Source organism: Eptatretus burgeri, chromosome 13, assembly GCF_056783735.1.
Source record: "Eptatretus burgeri isolate ZD-2024b chromosome 13, Ebu_testis_v1, whole genome shotgun sequence".
NCBI classification, from domain to species: Eukaryota; Metazoa; Chordata; class Myxini; order Myxiniformes; family Myxinidae; genus Eptatretus; species Eptatretus burgeri.
In genome coordinates this window covers 78,791,953-78,816,796 of record NC_140973.1, presented here as the reverse complement: position 1 = coordinate 78,816,796, position 24,844 = coordinate 78,791,953, and the positions used below count along the sequence as shown (strand labels likewise).

The 24,844-nt window shown below is 42.6% G+C and overlaps 1 protein-coding gene across 4 annotated transcripts in view; it reads left to right on the top strand.

The window, feature by feature from the left end:
* LOC147014876 (calpain-1 catalytic subunit-like) overlaps positions 1-10,505 on the top strand; it is a 181,907-nt gene extending 171,402 nt beyond the window's left edge. For all 4 annotated transcript variants that reach the window (XM_085853294.1, XM_085853293.1, XM_085853295.1 and 1 more), the window contains 5 exons: positions 1,113-1,181; positions 1,451-1,529; positions 9,541-9,657; positions 9,979-10,034; positions 10,192-10,505. In XM_085853294.1, coding sequence (XP_085709420.1) covers positions 1,113-1,181; positions 1,451-1,529; positions 9,541-9,657; positions 9,979-10,034; positions 10,192-10,218 — 348 coding nt within the window. In that variant the 3' untranslated portion in view covers positions 10,219-10,505. The remainder of the gene's footprint in view (positions 1-1,112; positions 1,182-1,450; positions 1,530-9,540; positions 9,658-9,978; positions 10,035-10,191) is intronic.
* The last annotated feature ends 14,339 nt before the right edge of the window (positions 10,506-24,844 follow it).

Below are 24,844 nucleotides of genomic sequence, written 5' to 3'. Positions count from 1 at the left end.
GCGTTGTAGGGCTTGGAAGAAGGGAGAAGGACTTTTTATTGGGGCCGCCCAATTGGGGTGGAATGGCCCGGATCATGGCATCTCCCACAAGCAGCGGGCAGCCAATCAAGAGACTCGCCCCAGGAGAAGGTGGTCCCGGAGTGCAGAGGGTGAGCCAGAGGACCCACTGTGGAGAAGCATGGTGGAAAAGTGCAGAGTCCACAAGGGCTGGGTCTGGACATGCACGTAAAGTAGGCTTGGAGTGGGACCTTGGAAAGAAGATCACTTTCTGTTTCTCTCACTCCATCATTCTGGCCATCTTCATCAACCACTCTCTTGAGTCTTGATCTCTCTCACTCTTTGTCTCTGGCTCTGCTTCGTTGGCATGACAGGGAGAACTTCTCTCTTGAAACATGGATGCCCCATCGTCTCCACTGCTTTGCTCCTGCACACTTGCTGTTCCCAAGCTGCACCATCGCCATGCACACCATCCAGCATTGCACCATTGGGACGTCCTCGCCTGCTTACCCCATTGTTTAGTAAAAGTGTAATCTGTGGCACCTAGCAGGGTTTGGATTATTTATTCATCGCTGTATATAAGTTTGTGTGTCCCCACATCCTTATTTGTGCCTGTTGACTCGCTTGGTTTGTTTCGTTCTCCACGTCCCATCTACCTCTTCTCCCCCCCCTCCCTCCTCCCCCCATATCTCTTTCTTCTATTACAAATAAACCCTTATAAAGGTAAGAAATGTTTTCCATCTTCCTGCCTCCTGTTCGGCTCGCCAAATTCGGCTCTTTTGGATGACTTTGGGGAACGGTAAAGTTGTAGATTAATTAAATTGAACGCAGTTTCGTTTCACAAAGCTTTGATCCTAAGTTATGGAAATATTTTAACAACAAAGCTTGTTCAGTAATAGGATTCCCTTTGTGACATCACCAAAATTGATTTGCATTATATACCTCAACTGGTGAATTCTAACTTCGAACCTCAATGTCTTCGATCGTTTATTAGAGTATTTTTGTGAGGTTCATGGAAATATACTTGGAAATCCAATAAAGTTATCACTTTAAAATGACCCGAGACCGTTGAAGTTCCACTTTAACGTTCCATCCTTTACCGGAATGTATCACAGAAAAATTGTTCAGGTACAATGGAGCTCGAGGAATTCAAAGAGTTCTGGAAGAGACTTGTAAACTGGCGTGTACGTAAGCTATTCTCAAATAGACTTAAACTGGGGTTGTGGGTTGAATGTGCACACTCCTGATTGTGGGGTTTAATGCTTACCCCCTTGTGGGACTGTGGGTTGAATCTACACTGATGGCGGGATGGTGCATTGAGTATGTACCCCTTGTGGGACCACGGGTTGAAGGTGTACCCTTTTCTGTGATTGAGGGATGTAATGTATATGCTTTGTGGAACTGTGTATTGAATGTGTACACATTCACCCCCTCTGCCTCTCTCCCTTGGAAGGTACTTTTTGAAAGGGCAGATGTGGACCAATCAGGCATGCTGGATCCTCAAGAAGCCAGGAATGTTTTACGAGAAGCAGGTTAGTTGTGTTCAGTCCTTTAATAGCCCCGATTAAAATATATATATATATATATATATATATATATATATATATATATATATATATATATATATTGGTGGAGATTTTCCGCCCGTCGGCGTGCGAACGACCGCGTCTAACCAATAGCGGTCGCTTCGCCCACTGAACGGACAATCCAGTCGCGGCTTTCCGGATCAACGCCGGAAACCAGCCACGGGTGTGTTTTTAACCACACCACAACCTTGTCCGCCCTCTACCTACGCTACAGGGTCCGATCGCCAAATCTTCGATTTACCTAATTATTCGCGTGGGTAGGTTACCGAGAGATTGTACCTCAACGGGACCGCTTGGAAACGAGCCGTTTAAGCAGTTTGCTTCCTTTTGGGATAACTGAGCGGGGTATTATCGTGCGGTCCCGTTGGACCCGATCGCTTTACCGGCCATTTAAAAACCAACTATATTCCGAGTGCAAGATGGCAGCTCAATGAGGGAATAGACGCAACGAACAGGTTTACATTCACACAAGGACATTTTTATAATAAAGCACGTATGCAATTAAACAAGGCAAAACACGTATGCAATTATACAAGCAACAAAAGCACGACAAAAGAACTACAACCGTCTACTTAATATGTACAGTCACTTGCACTTAACAGCAGTTCCTACTTATGAGACGGGCCCACGGACACACGTACGCACACACACACACACCCAAGAAATGGTGGTAGAGGCCTTTAATAACGAGCTCCAGCTCTGAGGACAGGTGAGCTGAAACTCAGAACCTATCTCGAACCTCTCCACCTTGTGTGGTCTTCAAGTTGTTCGGACCCGGGCTCCAGCGAGAGCGAGCTGGATCCAATCGCCGTGAGCTGCGATCCTTCCCGAGCTCCCGCGAATCCTCCCGCGCTTCTCAACACGTGCTGCCGATCCTTCCCATCTGCGTCGCTTCCCCGAGGAACCACCTCCAAGAAGAGGTCGATGAGTCGCACCAAGCCAGGAACCAAAATGGAGAACAAAGAGCTCCACAAACCCAGAAGAAGAAGAAGCCACCACTCGCAGCTCGAGCCGAGCAACCGGCTTAACTTACTTCCAAACAGGGCAGCTTGAAGCAAAAAGCTCTCCCGAGCCAAGCAGAAGCCGAAGCTCACTGAGCCAGCTGAAGCAAAAAGCTTCCGAAGGCCTCAACTCTAACCCAAGCCAAACAGGACCCGAAGGTCTGCTGAACGACTACTCTCTACTCCCTTCTCCAACTCCTCTCCCGAACAAAAGAAAAGATCTCCTCTTATCCTTCTCCCGCCCTTCCCCCGCTCCCGGCGTGACTCATGATTCATGCCCTCGTGCTCCATCCCCCGCTCAGCCACCGTTGGGAGGGAGTTGTTGACATCATGAGTCACGGGACGGCAGGGGTCTTCTTCCTCTTCGCAGAAGAGGGGGAGGGACGTCTCCATTGTTTCGTTCCTTAACTATTAAATTGATCCGCAGTGCATCTAATCGATTTCTGAACATTTAAACAATGGAAGGTGAGCTATCTAGGGAACAAGCACTTATCGACATAGCTGACTAAAGGAACCTGTATGTTGTGTGCAATCGAATTCCAAATTCGTACCACTACCCCCTCCCCTTTTTACAGACTCATCTCGAGTCGTCAAATTTTCGTGTGACCAGCATGTGTAAGTTTTCCCCTAGTATGTTCTACCTTTGGATCCCTGAGTGCGACATTTCTTTATACGTGTCCCAAAAATAAATAACCTAATGCGCTGCGTAACAAACTAAACAAACTCTCAGACTCATTCGGACAACTTAACTAAAATTGCCGGCGCTAAAACAAACATGCAGGTGAGGTTCCACGTATTTACAATTTTCACTCAACTTATCCATTACTTAAACATGGCCCAGGACCTGTGATCTGTGAAAGGGAAAAGGTAAAAGTCATTACAAAGTCATTGGTGCAGGGGAGTGGATGGAGATGGTCGCAAAACACAAATGAGCATGATGGATGCACGGGCTGCCTGCAGGGCAGTCCTTGCAAAACTGGATGTTCCTGGCGCACATGGTGATGGATGGACACAGGGGCAAATGCAAACAAGGGCTAGCAGGCATGGGGTCATGGCAGAGGCAGGCAAACGAGGCATGGCAAGACAAGTCCATGCAGAACAGGCGGCTGCAGCACAACAGGCCGGCAATGATGCTGGCCGGCCTCTGGTGTGGTTCCATCAGGTCCGGAGGGAGTGCAGTGGTGCCGGCCGCTCTGAAGGCGGGCTCGTACCTAGCTTACTGTCTCCCCCAACTCTATCGCCTTTGCCTGTCTCTGTCCATACCCATTCCCTTAATTTGTCACAAAACACAACAAAATTTTGCCCCTCTTTATTTTTATTTCCCTTTATTAATTGTCTCCCTAACCCCCTTTATCGTCATTGTCCGGCTAGCCTATCATGGCCACCTAGCCTACTCCCAACCCCTATGTTCCCTCTCTGGAGGGGAATAGGGAGAGACTAGCGTCCTGTCTCGAGGCCCAACGAAGCCTCAGAATGGCCTCCTCAGAGTTCAGCGATCTACCAAGGTGAGTCCAGCGGCCTACAACGAGCGAAGGGATGGATGGTGTGAAGGGGTACATCTCCTATCTACCCTAACATTCATTAACCTGAAACTACCCCAGGGCTTTCAAAAAATGCCTCACACTTTAAAACTATTGGTTCTAAAAACAATGATTCCCGTTGCCTGTGTTGGTGTCCATTATAAATTTGGGCCTTGCCCTCAAATTTTCATTCGTGCCCTCGCACAATTTCTTGGCTGGGCAGCGTGGCTCAACTGGCAGGAACTCCCCCTCTGCCGAACTCTAACCATGGCACCCCCAGGCCCACAGGCTGCCTCTGAGCCGAGCTGCTCCCTATAAACGCAGGGGGTTGGCCTCTCTGGCATTGCCCCCCTCCGATGCCCACGTGGTGTGTTGATGCCCCGGGTCCCTTTCCGAGGGTCGCCCGTGCCCACTACACTGCCCCCGTGGCATTCTGGCGCTACAGGTCCCGTTTCCGACGGGTCGCCCGTGCCCACTACACTATCCCGGCCCCTCTTGGGCCCTTGGCCGACTAGTCCAGTGCCCGGGGGTGCCCACTAAACAAATACTCAACTTTCCACAGCCACGCTCCCAGTCGGTCCATGAACTCTTGCACCCCTCCAAACGGGTTTCGTGCCTTCTCTCGACACCAACAACAAAACGACCTCCTCTTAGTAAATTTAACTAATCCACTAGCTAACATTAAACTGACCCCGGGGTCCCTTGGGTGGGAATCACTCCTCCCCCCAATCAGTCATCGCACCATGCATACCACATTCGCTCCACTCACACACTTGGGCCCACTGTCCCACACTCATTCCTCACAGATTTTCCATTTCGCAACTCACACCAACACTCTATACTGCCATCCTCAAACTAAATCCCCTGACGAACTCGTGCTCCCTCGTCATCCCTTAAAACTCATGCACGTTCCATTTACTCTACGTAGCTAGGCTACCTCTCCACTACACATTTCCAGTCTGTCCATGTCTCCAAAAATCCAAAAAATTCCCATTTCCTAAATCTAAACTGAAATCCCTCTACCTAATCCATTCCACGGGCTCCATGAGGCCTTGTCCCTGCCCCATGAAGCCGGTCTAACTTTCGCTAACCAATCCCCCTTACTAGTACTTCCTGTGCCCCCCCTGACAGGGGGGTCTTCCACCCCCTGCCTGGGGCTCGTGTCCACTCGAAGTGGCGAGGCTTGCTTTTTCTTTTTTCTGCACACACCAGCGCGGAAACTCGCAACCTGTGCTCCTTTCCCCGTGACGTCATGGCAGCTGTTCGCGCATCTCGTCCCTCCTTGGACGGTACCATTCGGCAGGGATTTCCCTTCTGCCGGATTCCAACCCTGCAGCCACGACGTCACCCTGCGCATCAAAAACAAGCCTCTCGTTTCGAGGGGTTCCCCACGCGAACACATGTGCTCTGCTCGTCGGAGCTTCACACACATGCCCGCCTGCAGAACCCATCCGGTCCAAATCCATTATCCAGCCTACCTTCTGTCCGTCCGCGTGCGTTTACGGACCGGGCTTCACTCCCGCAGGCGCGCATGCGGTGGCCTTGTGCGTTGCACGGCACGGACCCCGCGCGTGCTGCCGTGCAAACCCGGCACGGTCCCCAAAATAGCTACGGCCGCTACTCAGCCTTTGTCCACCGTCTCTGTCGCACTCTCGCGCACAAACTCCCACGTGCCACGACGCTCACACACCTCGACATGACATTCACACTGGGACATGCGGTTGCATGTTCGCGCATGCCAACTGCCATCTCCCTCACATACAGCGACCTCACACACGCTGTCTCTCTCACACACGCTGTTCCTTCCACCCTCGGTGTTTCTCTCACACAATTTGAAACAACACACGCTGTTTCCCTTGCACACTCTGTTCCTTCCACATTCGGTGTTTCCTTTACACACGGCATGCTGGAAGGCATGCATTTCGGCACACTCGCTACCAGGCACACCATATCACTCACACACGCAGTCCCTTTCACACACAACCTTTCGCCCACGCCATGCGCGCGTTTCAGCACACATTTCGCCACACTCGTGAACACACACACCGGGACATTTACAATGGGGAATCGCGTCACCACAAAGGTTCCCAGGGCCTTCATACCCCGCAAGCTTTGTGTGCACCCGTCAACAGCACTCGCCCCCTCTACCTCGCAAAGCTCGACTGGACCCACCTGGTCGAGATCCGCTTCAAAGGAGCATAGCGTCTCCCTCCATTCCTGAAGGAGGCTATCCGGCTGCTTGCACCGGGTCATGAGACATTCCCCGTGCTCCCCCTCATCGTCCTCCACTACCTCCATGTGTGTGTGCTCGTCTTTACTTTCGTGTTTATCGTGTAGTCTCTCCTCTACAGTTTCTACCTCCCGTGTCTCTATTATTCCTTTTATTATTTCCGTCGTCTCTACGTGTTTTGCCGTACACGTCTCCGTCATCCCATTTAATTTTTCCCTCTGTGTCACCGTCACTTTCTCTGTCACCTGCACGAGTCTCGTCTTACACGTCCCCCGTATTACTTTGTCCTCCACCGCGGGGCCGACACAGTCCACACTCCCCCTCAGCTCGCTCGCTCCAGCACGTGGCGCCGCCATTATGCCCGCCTGCAGGCATCGCCCCACGCGCCGCATTTCACCCCGCAGTTGTTGCATATTCCCATCCATATTGATATTCAAGCCATCCATCTTTTTATTCATGCCATCTATTTTATTTTCCATCCTGCACGCATTTGTTTTTATTTCATTTGTGTTTGTTTCCATCTTGCTGTTTATTTGTTGCATATTCGTATCCATTATGTTTTTCATTTGTTGCGCGATCATTTCCACCATCTGTGCGACGACCGATGGCTCAAGCAGTGCTGATCCGCCATTATTGGTCTCGGTTTCGCTGGGGAATGGGGAGGGACCTTGACGGAGGAGGGGAGGGGGGGTGTCGTCCACCGTGGCCTCCGCCCCATTTCGGGTTCTGGGTTCGTTTGTGGGGGATGTTCAACCTGCATAACGGAGCTTTCGTCCTGGGCCATAGACTCTAACAATACATCTATTTCTAAGCCACCCTGCTCCCGTTCGCCTTGAACCGCCATCTTGCTTATCGGAATAATTTTTAAATGCTCGCAATTTGATGGGAATCGAGGGTCGCTCCACACACCCCTGATCCGATTCCCGTTAATTTAGTTGGAGGTGGGATGGATTCGAATCCCACACCCTGACACCAGTGTTGTAAACTTCCCGCCCGTCGGCGTGCGAACGTCCGTGTTTAACCATTAGCGGTAGCTTCGCCCACCAAACGGACAATCCAGTCGCGGCTTCCGGATCAACGCCGGAAACCAGCCACGGGTGTGTTTTTAACCACACCACAACCTTGTCCGCACTCTACCTACGCTACAGGGTCCGATCGCCAAATCTTCGATTTACCTAATTATTCGCGTGGGTAGGTTACCGAGAGATTGTACCTCAACGGGACCACTTGGAAACGAGCCGCTTAAGCAGCTCGCTTCCTTTTGGGATAACCGAGCGGGGTATTATCGCGCGGTCCCGTTGGACCCGATCACTTAACCGGCTATTTAAAAACCAACTATATTCTGAGTGCAAGATGGCAGCTCAATGAGGGAATCGAAGCAACGAACAGGTTTACATTCACACAAGGACATTTTTTATAATAAAGCACGTATGCAATTAAACAAGCAACAAAAGCATGACAAAATAACTACAACGGTCTACTCATTATGTACAGTCACTTGCACTTAACGGCAGTTCCTACTTATTAGACGGGCCCACGGACACACGTACGCGCGCGCGCGCGCACACACACACACACACACACACACACACACACACACACACACACACACACACAAAATGGTGGCAGAGGCCTTTAATAACGAGCTCCAGCTCGGAGGACAGGTGAGCTGAAACTCAGAACCTATCTCGAACCTCTCCACCTCGTGTGGTCTTCAAGTTGTTCGGACTCGGGCTCCAGCAAGAGCAAGCTGGATCAAATCGCCGTGAGCTGCGATCCTTCCCGAGCTCCCGCGAATCCTCCCGCGCTTCTCAACACCTGCTGGTGAGACGAGGCGCCAATCCTTCCCATCTGCGTCGCTTCCCCGAGGAACCACCTCCAAGAAGAGGTCGATGAGTCGCACCAAGCCGGGAACTAAAATGGAGAACAAAGAGCTCCACGAACCAAGAAGAAGAAGAAGAAGAAGCCACCACTCGCAGCTCGAGCCGAGCAACCGGCTTAACTTTCTTCCAAACAGGGCAGCTTGAAACAAAAAGCTCTCCCGAGCCAAGCAGAAGCTGAAGCTCACTGAGCCAGCTGAAGCAAAAAGCTTCTGAAGGCCTCAACCCTAACCCAAGCCAAACAGGACCCGAAGGTCTGCTGAACGACTACTCTCTACTCCATTCTCCAACTCCTCTCCCGAACAAAAGAAAAGATCTCCTCTTATCCTTCTCCCCGCCCTTCCCCCGCTCCCGGCGTGATTCATGACTCATGCCCTCGTGCTCCATCCTCCGCTCAGCCACGGGTGGGAGGGAGTTGTTGACATCATGAGTCACGGGACAGCAGGGGTTTTCTTCCTCTTCACAGAAGAGGGGGAGGGACGTCTCCATTGTTTCGTTCCTTAACTATTAAATTGATCTGCAGCGCATCTAATCGATTTCTGAACATTTAAACAATGGAAGGTGAGCTATTTAGGGAACAAGCACTTATCGACATAGCTGACTAAAGGAACCTGTATGTTGCGTGCAATCGAATTCGAAATTCGTAATAATATACTGACCCCACCTCCCCAACCATCCTCTTCCCCCAACCCCTCCATCCCCTCCTCCCAAGCTGCTCCCGAAGGGGGAGGGTGTTTCTCGTATGGGTTAATGCAGTTTTTATTTTTTCCATCCGTGAATGAATCTTTCACCTTTTACCTGCAGCCCCCTCTACCCCAATCCTCACCTTTTATGTTCAACACATGATGGCTCCAAAAGCCCTTTGCACTGTTTGAACTCGACCATGAACCATTAATTTAAGAACAACATGAAGGCAAACTACTAATCTACTGGAAATATAAAATCTGGAAATGGAGACTCCCTGAAGGACTGTGCCGATTCCACCTTACCCTCGGCTACCTGGGCTTTGTGCGTCAATATCATCTTATACCAGGTGTGCAGTCAGATCCATGATTCACTGGACATCAGGTGCAAAATTCATAAAGCATCCAAACATATACACGAATATATTTTCCATATGGTCATTAATTCCTTGGTATGTGTTTAATGTGCAAGCGTGCACATGACCCCCTCCCCCCCCCCCCCCCCGTTGACTTGTTTTAATGAAAAGTTCCTTTGAAGGCAATGAACGGAAGCAAAGTTTGAAAACGTCATTATTTTATCGGCCATCTCCATGTGTTTCCAAATGGTCGTGACCCGATTTCCATGAAATGTCCTGTCGTGCAGGATTAGCTCTCAGCAATGAGGTACACGGCCTCATAATAATACGATATGGCGACGAGAATCACTGCATCAGCTTCCAGGACTACATCTGCTGTATGCTTCGCCTGGAGAGCTTGATTGGTAAGAGATATCCAACGGTTTCTGAATGGTGTTTCTGAAAGACAGCCATTAACACCAACACATGTCACGCAAGTTCTCTCCAATTAGTAGGGTCTCTCCAATTAGTCGACGTGATTACTTTGTTCAGGAACACCGAGTACATCCCACTTCCCTCCCTTTACTTTGTTCTGCTCTCTATCTTGTCCCCCCTACCCTCCTGAGAACTCACCATAGCTTTCGTAATGGTCACTTGTCATTGAGATCCGCTTAATTGTGTTCTGCTGTATCGGTTACTGACTGTTCAAACCTACTTACTGTTCCCCGCTCTCTCTTGTCCAACAGGTATATTTAGCGTTTTGTCTCCAGACACAAAGGAGATACACCTCACCAAGAAAGAGGTAAAAGCACCGTCACAATTGGAGGTGATTTATTACATCAGCAAACAATGACCCGATGTTTAGTAATAACTAGTGAGCGTGTGATTTAAAAATAAAGTATTTTTTTGTGCTGTCTGCTCTACTCAAAGTTCATTAACGTTCACGTTTATTTTTGCAGTGGATGAAGCTGACACTTTATTCATAAATCACAACGAAACTCGGTATCAATGAAACGTGAGTCACGGAGCTTTGTGACGTCATATCCGTTTGCTGGCTATTTTAGGGTAGGGGTGTGGTTCTTGCAATAACCTTTGGCTGCGTCCATTTCTCTTGGATTTTCATGCTCACGACCGTGTCCCCTTGGATTTTCAAAGAATGATTTCGACAGAATTGCTAACACTGAAGTGAGGAATATAAAATGGTGAATAAAGTTTCTAAAGCAATTTTGTTTTCTTTCTTTCTTTTTGATAAAATCATCTTCAGGACAGTGCAGTTCGAGTAGAGGATTAATGGGGCTTCTGAGGCATCCATGCAAATGAATGGGGAAAACGGGGTAAACTCTATGAATTAAACCCCGAAAACCCCTAAACAGGAGACCGATTCCTCCCCCCCCCCCCCCCCATAGAAATGTATAGGCTAACCTTTCTGACTCAAGGCTTAATTCGGTTAAAACTGGAGAATGATTTTCTCCCATACAAGCTCATGTTAAGCTGTCTCAAGACCTAAAAAAAAAACCCATAGTAATGTATTGGGAAACCTTTCTGACTCGAGGTCAATCAGGACAAAACGGGAGAATTATTTTTTTCCCATTCAGCTCATGTTAAATTGTCTCAGGGTCCAAAAAACCCTACCCCCACCCCCTCTGACTCTCAGCCCATCAGGTCAAAAGAAGAGATTGATCTCTGCCCCATTACTTACTGATTTCCTTTTATATTTTCACTCCATTCAAGTGGTTCGTATGGGTCCTTAAAACCCATAAAAGTCCAACATATCTGAGTTGTACAATTTAAGTACTTAAATGTCCTTAAATTTCAGGAAAATGTTCAAAAGTCAATAAAAATCATATTTTCCTGTTATTTGGTGAAGGGTGTTTCATTTTCCTCGCACTAGTATTCTAAACGTTTGTGTTATTCGCAGCCTCAGTGAATGTAAATTTACACAACAAGAAACTTTCGGCTTGATTCAAATAAATTTGTTGATTTCATTTCAAAACTTTTTGTTCCATTTGCATTCCAGTCTGTTCCAGTTATTGCATTTACCTTGAAGTAATCTTCTTTTTTAGTGGAGTTTGAGATGACGATGGTGTCATCCAAATCATAGACACGATCAATTACTTCCATACTTGTATTTATTTTGGAAAAATGATGTTAAAACTTTTGGAACCCTGACACAAATATTTGAATTATTTTCTGTCATTCTTGGGGATACAACTGAGTTTTGCCTTTCTTAATTTATTTTGTTGCTTGTAATTTATGAGATTCTTTTTGGGCATCTTTTATACTCTTTATAGCACCGATACATTTCCCACAGCAGAAGCAGTTGAACCAATGAGGTCTTTATGTTTAAGAATAGTTGAACCGATACCCATTAGAGCAGCGTTTCTCAACCTTTTTACCCTTGTGGAACCCTTGAAATAGTTTTCATGTCTCAGGGAACCCCTGCATAAAAATTATTATATACCAATATTAATATCTAGCTCTTTTATATTTTTATCGTAGTTCACGTGGTAAATATAATATATTTTTTTCGGATACCTGGTTTAAGGAAAAAATGACCCCCTTTTTGTCAAATTTATTAGCAATGAAAAAAAAAACATACTGCTCGTTTATGAGACCTCACACCGAGGTTTTAATTCACAAAAAAACATCTGTAAACACACACAAAAAATATACATGTACAAAATATACATCAACCCCGAGTCTGACAATTAAAAAACACACCTCATGTTACTTGATAAACAAAACTTAAACAAATAAAGCTGAAGCAATAAAGGTACACAGAAGAACTAACCTAGAGAGAGAGAGAGAGAGAGAGAGAGAGAGAGAGAGAGAGAGAGAGAGAGAGAGAGAGAGAGGGAGAGGGAGAGGGAGAGGGAGAGGGAGAGGGAGAGGGAGAGGGAGAGGGAGACGGAGACGGAGACGGAGACGGACGTCGCGCTAGGAATCACAGAGAAGATAGATGGACACCGTGCATGCGTCCCGTACTTAAGTCAGTCACTCAATGATACACGAATCCGCCGCGTACAGGACGTCCACTAAAGGCCCGGTCACACCTTGACGTTTTAGCCAACGTATGCCGATTTTTGAATTTTTCTAAAACGCTGGCACACGTTGAATACGTTATGGGTAAGTTTTGATAACATTGAGAGCATGCTGAAAAACACTGCCATACGTCGTAGTACGCTGGCTTTAAACGTTGTACTTTTTGGTTGTTCTCAAATTTTTTCATGCTTGAAATTTCACGACATATGCCGGCGTATGACTCACACGTTCCGCTACGCTGGCCACAAGTTGTATGCACGGTCTGCGATCGTTGACAGACGTCAACACATGCTACTTGTAAGTTAATCATAAGTTGAGACACGCCGAGGTAATATTTAGCGTACCCGAAACTTATTTCTAACCTATGATTAATGTGTTGGCACGTTACGCGATCGTTGCCACACATCGACAGACGTTACTTTTAAGTTACTCATAGGCTGAAAGACGTCGGTATAATGGATCGTCCTTGCGTCAGCGTCCACGGCCACGGCCAGGACACTTATTTGCAGCATTCTTCAAACTTTTCTTCGGCATGACGAGGATGTTCACACTTCGATGTCTAGCTTGGCTATGATTCCAATTGTCCATCGGCAGCGTCTATTTAAAATAGTCGAGTTTGAGCGTTTTAACACGTTCAGAAGAAACGCTTCAAATTTCAAAATCCCAGCGTCAAAAAACAAAGGCGAGTGACAGCAATTTAAATCGTTCATTGTAAACAATGAAAATAGCTGAGTGGTACCGTTTAAAAGTCATTGAGTGTAAAAAAAATCCAATTGTTGAGCGCAAGCTTGTACTTTCAATAGTGGAGATGCAGCCATTTAAATCGTTGAGTGGCAGCCTATGAATAGAAAACCCTACGTCACCGGCAAAGATAAACTGCCGCACAATATGGATAAGTTAGGCTATCGTTGGGCATAGTTTGTCAACGCCGGCTTCACGATAATTATTCGTTGGTATATCGTATCTATAAGTAATCAAAGCGCTCTATGCACATTATTAGTTCATTGTGCATTTGTCTAACCCGTTATGAATAGACCTAAATCGTAAAAACAAGCTATAGCTCATTGTTGAAAAAGCCCCATAAAAAATTAGCCGCGAAGAACTTCGAACAATGGTGAAAAGATGTCTCCTACCCGTGGACACGCAGACGCAAGGACGATCCATCATAACCCACACCCTCCCCCTCACACTCACCTACTACTGCTAATACTAATACTAATACTGTTACTGCTGACATGGACATCGACTCAAAAAGGACTCGAAAACACTGTTGGGTTCCCCTTTTATGAGCAGCATTTTTATATACCAATTCCCAAAACCGCTGGGAACACGTCTTTATATGGCAGTTGTAAGCTAGAAACACGTTCATTTATTTTTTTTGTCGACCGGAAGACATCATTGGAATACGTCTACATACGTCGATGTGTGTTGGGACTACGTAAAGAATTGGTTCAAAGCACGTCAAACATAAGTTAGAAATAAGTTTCGCGTAAAAAAGACATTACCGCGACGTGTTTCGACTTATGAGTAGCTTATAAGTAGCGTTTGTGGACGTGTGTAAGCGTCCACATATCATGTGTAAAACTTATCCCCATCGCATGCAGAACGTGTGTCATACGCCGAGTACGTCCAAAATTTTTGAACATGTTTAAAATTTCTTGACGTACTCTACTTACTACGACGTATGATAGCGTACTTTAGCGTTCTACTCACGTATACCAAACTTACTCATACCGTATTTGACGTGCCCCAACGTTTTAGACACATTTTTCTTAGGTCGGCATACGCTGGCAAGATCGCCAAGGTGTGACCGCGATGTTGTCACTTCCATTTCTACGGCAGTTATGATTCGAATCGTTGTGTGTCAGCCTTTTAATAGGCTACGTCACGAAATCGTCGGCGATGCGTGCAACGCGCTATGCCTAAGTTAGACTATCGTTGGGCATCGGTTGTGTAGGCCGACAACAGGTTCAGCATTCGTTGGTATAAGTTATCTATAACACAATGAAACGTTCTGTGTCCATTACTAATGTGTTATACATAAGACCAAGTCGCTATGAATACGTCCGAATCTTTAAAAAAAAAACATCAAAAGTTCAACGTAAGCCAGCGTTTTACATACATTTTAATACGTTGCCATCGCTGGCTAAAACGTCAAGGTGTGACCACCAGGCCTTAACCAGTGAGGGCGGTTTCACGCTGACGCCATATAGACATCGTTAAATACATTCCCTATGGTTGTTATAATTGTAAATACTACAAGAGGTTGAAGCCTCTATTATAATAAATATTAGCCAAGGAGTTTCCAACAATATGCCATATGTGTATAGTAAAATTACGAATATTAACTCAAACAAAAACGACTCAAAAATACATTAGCCTATTTATTACTTTTTCTCGCGGAACCCCTAGCGACCTCTTGCGGAACCCTAGGGTTCTGGGAAACCCTGGTTGAGAAACACTGCATTAGAGTATCAATTATCCCATCTCCTCTAAATTGATGCCCGACACCCCTTTGTCTCTTAAGTTTATAGTATCCTCTACCAAGATGCATACCTTCACCCTTGTAGTATGGGGAAAGGAACAACCCATCCCCTGTAATTATTTTATATTTTCCCAACTCGTGTTTCCTCACAATAACCATCGTATTTATTTATTGGAAAACTTCACGTAGGTGAATTCTGATGGATATAATTTCTCCATTAAAAGAAATCATACGATTATCTTGGTCGGTTATCGTAAAATTTACTCTGTATATGGTTTTTCCTGACACAGGTAGATAAACCAGATTTTTGGGTTCCATATTGAATTTATAACCAATTGAGGTTTTGTATGCGCTGAATGAAGATATTGTATTTGTTCTTATTCCATCATTGTAAGCGCCATCAATCAAATCGCAGTGAATTAATACCGAATTTATTCCTGAGGATATTTGAACAACATTATCACTGTAAAACGTCCCATTAGTTTCAATCTTTTTTGAGGAAAAACCCAATAACTCTCTAAATTAATTATCAACTGTGAAATCAACCTTGTAGTTATTTCTAAGTTTAATCGTTGACTTTGAAGTATGTTTTTGAATATCTATAACAATATTTTTTGGATCATCACCCTGTTCTTTCATAAGACGAACAATTTCAGAAGATATTTGAGAAATCTCATATGCTCTGGGTGAAACTGTTATCGTTTTGTATCCACTTCCCGGATTATAACTATACTTGTCATTTTTCTCAGTGATATTAAACAAGGTATTATAAGTTTCCATGGACAATAAAGACGCCTCATATTCTTTTGTTGTGTCAAGTTGTAGTGGGTATGGGAATGAAGATGTGTGGTCGCTTGTTGTGAAATTAAAACTAAGGATTGTGCTTCTCATCTTATTTAATGTGAGATAAAATGTCTTTATATTGGTATTTATTAATTATTTTCATGTTCATCAACTGGTCTAAAATGGCTGATGCTTCATTAAAACAATTATTTCCAGCCTTCTTACTACCTAACAACAATAACAGTCTATTAACTAATTGTGATGGGTCATTTGGAAGAAAATTAACACCTGAACCAAGGATACTTAAAACCTGAATAATGTGTTTCTCCTTCTCATTCTTCTGACTTTTACCAGAAAGACTAACCCTATAATTAAGAGAGTCCAGCAGATCAATATATACTCTATCATCATTATTTTTCTTATCCAATGGTTTATCAAAATACTTTGATTCATCCCTCACAGTTGAACCTTGTCTTCCATCTTTTGTGAGAAGAAACATTAATCTCAGAGTTAGTTTAACAGCAGGTTGAGCAGAACTCAAGAACCTTAATTCATCATTAAATATCAATACCTTTTCTTGACACCGGTCAACGAGCGTATTATGAGATTAAGGATTCGTCACTCCTTAGGTGTCATTTCCCTGGTCTCTATTTATGCTCCGACTGAGGCGAGTGATGTTACCGTGAAGGACACATTCTACGCCACACTCGAGTCTGTGGTTGATCAGTGCCCCAGACGAGATACACTTCTAGTCTTGGGGGATTTCAATGCATCGACTGGAACTGATAGGGATGGTTATGAGGTGCGTGTTGGTCCCCATGGGTCAGGAACTATGAACCAGAATAGCACTAAGTTCCTTGACTTTGCAAGAAGTCATGGACTTAGGGTGGCTGGTTCATGGTTTCAGCGCCCGCAAGCTCATCGCTGGACTTGGTATTCCAACGCTGGCGGTGTGGCAAAGGAGATTGACCATGTCCTCATTGACGGTCGCTGGAGGATGATCCAGAACTGCAGGGTCTACCGGAGTGCTCAGTTCCTCAATACTGACCACAGGCTTGTTGTAGCAACTCTAAAGCTGCACCTTAAATCCTGGAGAATGGTACCATCCCAGCCTAGGCTGGATGTTGCCAAGCTCAGGGATGAGAGAGTAGCTGAGGAGTTTGCGAACAGGCTGAGTGGACACTTGGGGGGTCTGGGTGCTTTGGGGGTCCTGAAGAGTTGTGGAACACCTTCAAGACCACCTTCCTTGATGTTGCCGGTGGATGCCTTGGAGTTCACCGCAGGGCAAAGAAGAATTTTGTCTCTCAAGGGACACTGGATACCATTGACCAGAGTCGCAGGGCCAGGCTGAATGGCAGAGCTGAGCTGTTCAGGGAGCTGAGGCGTAAAACTGTACGTGCACTGAGGGTGGACAAGGAGGCCTATGTGCGAGGAATCTGTGAGGGGGTAGAGCATCACCTGTGGACAGGTGATTCTCGTCCCGCTTACAGGGGAATTCGCGCATTACGTTCATCCAAGCCCATCCCTCGGAGCACTGCAGTTCGAGCAGAGAGTGGTAGGCTCTTGACAGAGGAGTCTGAAGTGAAGGCCCGCTGGGCCGGTTACTTCGAGCGGTTGTACCAGGCTGATCCCCCAGCTGTCGAGTTGGACGTCAAGGGTGTTACAATCCCTGTTGCTGACCCTCGAATCAACTGTGGTCCACCATCGCTTGTGGAAACACGGGCTGCGGTGAACCAGTTGAAACGGGGCAAAGCTCCAGGGATCTGTGGCATCCATGCCGAACTTCTCAAGGCTGGTGGAAATGCTGCACTCGCGTCGTTGCATGCAGTTTTGTGCTCTGCCTGGAACACAGGCATCATCCCAACTGACTGGAAGAGGGGCCTTGTTGTCCCTCTCTGGAAAGGGAAGGGTGATCGCCAAGACTGCAACAACTACCGAGGGGTGACGCTGCTCTCAGTGCCGGGCAAGGTCTTTGCTCGGATAATTCTTGATAGGGTTCGCCACCATCTGCTTGAGCACCAGCGTCCAGAGCAGTCAGGCTTTACACCAAAGAGGTCAACGATTGACCGTATCCTTGCACTTCGTGTCCTCACTGAACGCAGACGAGAGTTTCGGCAGGGGCTGCTTGCAGCCTATGTTGATCTCTGTAAAGCGTTCGATTCAGTGAATCGGGATGTCCTCTGGAGGATTCTTGGTCTTCGTGGGGTGCCACCGAAACTGATCGATCTGATGTCTGAACTCTACTCTGGTACTGAGAGTGCTGTGAAGTGTGGTGGTACCGCCTCTGACTTATTTCCAGTTGTTACTGGAGTTCGTCAGGGATGTGTACTTGCCCCCACACTTTTCAGCACTTGTATGGACTGGATTTTTGGGAGGATGTCGGAGAGATCAAGTTGCGGTGCATCGTTTGGCAATGTCAAGATCTCGGACCTTGATTTTGCAGATGATGCAGTCATCTTTGCGGAGACTTTAGACATCCTCTTGGGGGCCCTCGAGGTGCTGAATGAGGAGTCTGAGCCGTTGGGATTACGGATTTCTTGGGTCAAAACAAAGATCCAGGCTTTCGGTGACATCTTGGATGCTGCTGTCCTGTCTGTGTCTGTTTGTGGTGAGGATGTTGAGGTCGTGGATAGATTCACTTACCTTGGCAGTGATATTCATGTCTCCGCAGGTTGTGAGCCGGAGGTCAATAGACGTCTGGGTCGGGCCTGGGGAGTCATGGATTCACTGGATCATGGGGTGTGGCGCTGCCGGTACCTGTGCGGGAGGACGAAAGTCCGAGTCTTCAGGTCCTTGGTACTTCCAGTCTTGCTCTATGGGTGCGAGACTTGGACTTTGACCAAGGATCTGAGACGGAGACTTAATTCCTTTGGTACCAGGTCTCTTCGGAGAATCCTTGGCTATCGCTGGTCGGATTTTGTGTCCAACGAGCGGTTGCTGAGAGAGACTCGGATGAGATTTGTTACCTGCATAGTCCGTGAGCGTCAGCTGCGGCTGTATGGACATGTGGCTCGTTTTCCTGACGCTGATCCTGCTCACCAGATTCTCTCAGCGAGGGAGCCTCATGAGTGGAGGAGGCCAGTGGGCCGACCACGTGCCTCATGGTTACAGCAGGTTGACCATCATCTCAAGGAGATGGGGATGGGCCTGGCATCTGCCTGGGGGATGGCCAGACGGAGGCCCCTGGAGTACCGGCGGAAAGTGGACGCAGCGACGCGCTGTTCTGGCACATGCTCCCATACCTGACCTGACATTTTCTTGAACAAGATGAAATATTGCTAGTTGTTCTGTTGGAATGAGTCCTGCTTTGGTTTTTGAATCTGCTGAATATTCATTGGTTTGAAGAGCATTCACAATATAATCAGGGGGTTGATTAATCTCTTCCAGTTGTTGAAATAATCCTTCATCATCATATTCTAATTCTTCTATATGCTCTAATTCTTCCTCCGCCATTTGACTGAAATCTTTTAACATTTGAAGTTTTTTAGGAGTATATTCTATTGTGGGAACTGTGGAACCATCTATAATTTTTTCTTGGGAAGTTTTTAAAAGTGGTTTAAAAAATTTCTTGTTTTCTTTCAAATGCTTCTTCACCCATTAGTTTCTGTCTGCGTTTCTTCTTTATGTCTTCCTGTTGTTTTACAACTTTTGAAACCAACTCTTGATGTTCCTTAAATCTTCTTGCTCTTTCTTTCGCATCCATTTATTTATTGGAAAATATCATTTAACGAATTGTAAAGATCAACAGGGAAATTTTCCTTCTCTTCATCATTAAAGTAGATGTGTTCAAATAAATCCTTTTCTTTAAATATTTCATCAAATTCTTTATTAACATTAATACGAGTTGTAATTTCTTCTTCATTAATACTTGTATCTCTGCTTTTCATACGTCTGCGTTGATTTTCTTTAACATCAAAACCGAATGATAAAATCTTAACCCCACTCAGATGTTTAATAATTTCTCATTCCTTCTGGATTAGTTTCTAATGTCCCAAGACCACCAGATTTTAGTGTCTCTAACTCACTCTTACAATGTGAATATTTTGTTGTACCAAGAGAAACCTCCTCAAATATTTGACCTTCATTCCTCAATCACATATGTTCCTCCACTGAAATATAGTGATCATCTTCACCTTTTACTTCTCCAGGTCTTATTGCTCTAGTTGATGTTGATACAATGCGTATCACGGGGTGTTATTAAAGTAAATTTACAATATTCTCATTTGTACTATATGCAAGAACCTTGATTTATGAAAGTTTTTTCCAGAAGCAGATTTACCCACAATATTTATAATAATAGTTGTCATTTATATATGTAATTGTTTATAAAACAAAAAATATATCCCTTAATATCTCATCTTGTTTCACAACAATATATTTATATTTTTCAGTCGTGTGCTTCATGTAATCCCCAAATTCCTTTTTACTACATAATGTAGAACAAATATCTCTCCAAAAATTGTTTATATCTACTGAGTTTAACTTGAATGAAATAAAAGTATTAGCATTGTTTCTGAAGTAATGACGAGGAAGTTGAAAGTATGATTGATGAAGATAAATACAATTACAAGAAGAATGTCTCCCTCTTGTGTAGTAGCTGTCCATTACCGTTTGGTTTCTCTCATTAACACAATCATCAAAGATAACGAGGTTCTTTTCTGATTTATCCTAATCTTGGGGAGAAGGTATATCATCCGTATTATCACTAGGAATACAAGTTATCGGTTTTCATTTCTTTTTATATCTCTGTGTATCACAAAATAGTTGTATTATATCTTCAATGTTGTCATCATTTAGTTTGTTTTGAAGTTTAAATAAACCGATTAGATTTTCTTTTTTTAAGACAAGCATTAAAACCTTGTGAGAGTAGTTGATACTCAGGTTGAAAACTCGACTTTGTGAAAGTTATTAAATTATCATAATCTAAAAAGTTGGGAGTCAGGAGCATCTTCAAAAGTAAGCAGATTTTTCCACATCCGCTTGAAACAACTATGAGACATCTTAATGAATTTGGGAGATTTTTATGGTTGTTAAATTTTATCTTATTTTCCCAAATGGGTAAAAAATCATTCATTTTATATTTGGAAAACAGGTTTTTTAATTTATTATTGACTTTTTTAGAAACTCTATATTTTAACCTCAGCTCGGGTTTAATTTCAAGATAATCCATTATTTTATTTATGCAATATCTTGTGTTGATATTTCCCTGAAAATGACAATCGTGAATAATATATAACAACAATCCTTTGAACATTTCTCTAATACGTTCAGTTTCTTCCCTTGTAAGGAAAGGTGTGTTTTCACCCTCATACTTTACATTCATTTCTCAAATCAATCTTGTAAAGTAATTCATTTTTGGTGTAAATCTAAAAGAATGATTTTCCTTTTTATATTTTTTATTATCATTAAGTAGAAGATAATCACAGAATATACATTGTTTATAGGCTTTTGACTCTGTGTTTAATCCCACTCTATCACATGCAGGACAATTCTCAAATTTGTCATATGGAGAATCAGGGAATTCAAGAGGCTCAAAATCTTGTGAATTATTCATATTTATAAAGTAAAACTTTACTTCAACTGAAATTCATCTTCGGTACTTTCACAATCATCTATAAAACTACTTTCATAACTATCATTTGAACACAAACTCTCAGTATCATTATTGTCGTTTGAACACAAACTCTCGGTATCATAATTACTCTCATAATCTTCAAAATCTTCACTTGAATAATGACTCGTATTTAATTAGTAGAAAAACATTATCATCGATATCTATATACTTAAATTCATTAACAGATTCAACTACTACATTTTTTATAATAAAGGTAATTTTAAAATGATCCTTAACTACTATTGAACGAAATGTCATTTCACCAGATATATTAACATCCTTTATTTCATCAGGATTTATATATTTAGGGTTGTTGAAAAAAATACAAATTTCTCCTTGCATAGTGCAGATGGTCTGATCTTTTCTTTCTAAAGCTTCATCCATAAGGTTTTTATTTTTTGATACTTTTTCTTGTTTCATTGCTTTTTCTAGTTTTGAATATATTACCAGAAGGAGACGAGAAACTTTTGTTTGAGATACTTTAATTGATGTTCTTCCAGACATACTAAAAGCCCTTCCACTGAAGGAAATCGAAGAACTCATATTATTCACCATATTTGTTTTTATCCAATCGTTGTTATATTTGTCTTTGTTCAATTTTACATCCTCGACATATTTCTCATTATCTTTTACAAATGAAGAGATTGATTGAAACTTGTCTTTTGTGTCTTGATACATTGTATTTATTAAGTGAAAAAAGTTGTAGGATAAAATGGTTTTAAGCACAGATTCACCTATAAATTAAACAAAATTTTCATCAAGAATATTTTATTTTAAGCAAAGTTTAATTATATAAATATGGTAAATACAATGTACTGCGATGTTTGCAATCACAAATATAAATATTATGAAAAAACACCTTCAAACCAACAAACACACATTCAATCTTTTCAAACAAATATCTCCACTTGACTAAGAAACAAAACATTGTGATAGATGTGAAAATGATATTCTTAAATTTTTTTTATCATAAACACCTTCAATCACGCAAACACCAGAACAATGAAGAAAGGGAAGCTAAATTCTCCATTGAAAACACTGATGGGGCATTTAAAGAGCATATAAAAATAAGATTGTTTCGTTTTCAAGACCCTGGACCATCTTCAATCATGGAAGCTGTTGATATGGTTATACAAAGTATTGAAACTATAATTAAAAACACATTAAGTGAAATGAAAACTTTTAAGTGTTATATGGGAGTAAAATTGAAAATGGTAAGACAAGACGATGAAACTACTCCCTATGAGGACAAACCCTCACTTTTTCTCATCATTTCAAGATTATGTGAGATGTAATGTTTACGATGATCTCCAGAGACAAGAACAAGATGTTGATAACACTGTAGTAGGTAGTGGATTTACTATCACAAAAATAATCTTTTTACATCTACACATCTTAAAATCAGATCCTCTCCAAGCTTCTTCTTATATTGATTTACCAAAAGAGATAAAACTTAACAAAGCGGTTGTTAATATTCAAAACAAAGATAATAAATGTTTTCTATGTTCTGTTCTTGCTCACTTACATCCTCCACAATCGAATCCTGAAAGGGTTGAACATTATAAGAAATACGAGAATACATTACATGTTAAAGATTTAAAGTTTTCAATGTCATTGAGAGATACTCCTCAATTTGAGAAAATGAATAATCTATCTGTTAATGTATATGGATTAACGGATACAAACAAAGTTCAGATATTAAAAATTTCAAACTACTATAAAAATGATGAAACACACATTGAACTTCTCCACCATACTTCAAAGGAAAAATCACATTATGCTTTCATCAAAAATTTATCAAGATTAACCAAATCACAACTATACAAGAGAAAATGTAAAACATATCCTTGTAAGAGATGTCTCAACTCCTTTCACACAAAAGAACGATTAAATCAACATTCAAAATATTGTAGTAATCATAAATCAACCGTAATCAATTTACCAAAAGCAGGTTCAAGCATATCATTCAAAGATTTTAACAAATCTATAAAACATCTGTTTATGACATATGCTGATTTTGAAAGTATCCTTGAAAAGATAGATACTGTTTCTCCAAATCCAAATAAATCATACACAAATAAATATCAAAAACATACTCCTTGGGTTTTCTGTTATTATATCAAATCAGCTGTTGGTGATGAATACAACAAGTTACAACTTTATAGAGGAGAAGATGCCTCAAAGGAGTTTGTAAGACGATGGGAAAAAGACTGTATAAGACTAAGAGAAATAATGGTGAAAACCTATAAACCAATGTCATTAACAAAGGGAGAGAAAAGGGAATTTAGAAAGAACAGTATCTGTCATATTTGTGAGGAGAAAATTGAGGGAGACGTCAAGGTTAGGGATCACTGTCATCTTACTGGTAAATATAGAGGTCCAGCTCATTCCCATTGTAATCTTAATTACAAGCCTCCAAATTTTATTCCTGTCTTTCTTCACAACAACGCTCACTATGACACACATCTATTTATAAATAAACTTTCAAAGATATCTGGAGATATTTCTGCCATTCCTAACACAGATCAAAAATACATCTCATTCACAAAAACAATTCATACATCCCCCATAACCCATATTAGATTTCTTGACACATACAAGTTTATGTCAAGTCCATTATCTAACTTAGCATCAAATATTAAAAACTTTCCGAGTCTTAAATCATATTTCTCAAATGAAGAAGGGATTGATCTCTTATCACAAAAGGGAATATATCTGTATGACTATATGGATTCATTTGAGAAGTTTAAAGAAACACAACTTCCTTCAAGGGAAAGTTTCTGTGGAAAGTTAAATAAAACTCGTATTTCCGAAAGAGATTATACACAAGCTAAAAAGGTTTGGGAGAAGTTTAATATAAAGAATCTTGGAGAATATCATGATTTGTATCTTAAAACTGATGTATTGTTATTGGTTGATGTGTTTGAAACTTTTAGAACAGTCTATCATAATAAAAATTCTTATGGATTAGACCCCGTTCACTATTACACAGCCCCGGGCTTGTCTTGGAGTTCCATGTTAAAAATGACAAAACAAAATTTGGAATTAATCAGTGATATATATATATATATATATATATATATATATATATATATATATATATATATATATATATATATATATATATATATATATATATGCTTTTAATGATAGAGAAGGCTAAAAGAGGAGGAATACCTCAAGTATGTTCCAAGAGATATGCAAAAGCAAATAACAAATATCTTCCTGATTATAATAAGAATGAGAACAACTCTTACCTGGTGTATTATGATGCTAACAATTTGTATGGGTGGGCTATGTCTCAATCTTTACCTTATGGAAAACTTAAATGGTTTAAAGAAAAACATTATGAAAGTTTTACTTGACGTTGTTATCTCCTCTCAAAAAGAAGTAGATGAAGCTGAAGTTGGATATTATTTTGAGGTTGATTTAAAATATCCAGAAGAACTTCATAACAAACATAAAGACCTACCTTATGCCCCTGATAAAGAAAGTCCAAGAAAAGAATGGTTAAGTGATTACCAAAAGTCATTTAATATAAAAGGTAAATCTCCAGAAAAACTACTTGCAACATTAAATGATAAAGAAAGTTATGTTTTACATCAAAGGAATTTGAGACAATATTTATCTGCTGGGTTGAGAGTGAGGAAAATTCATCGAATTTTGAAATTCAAACAAAGTCATTGGT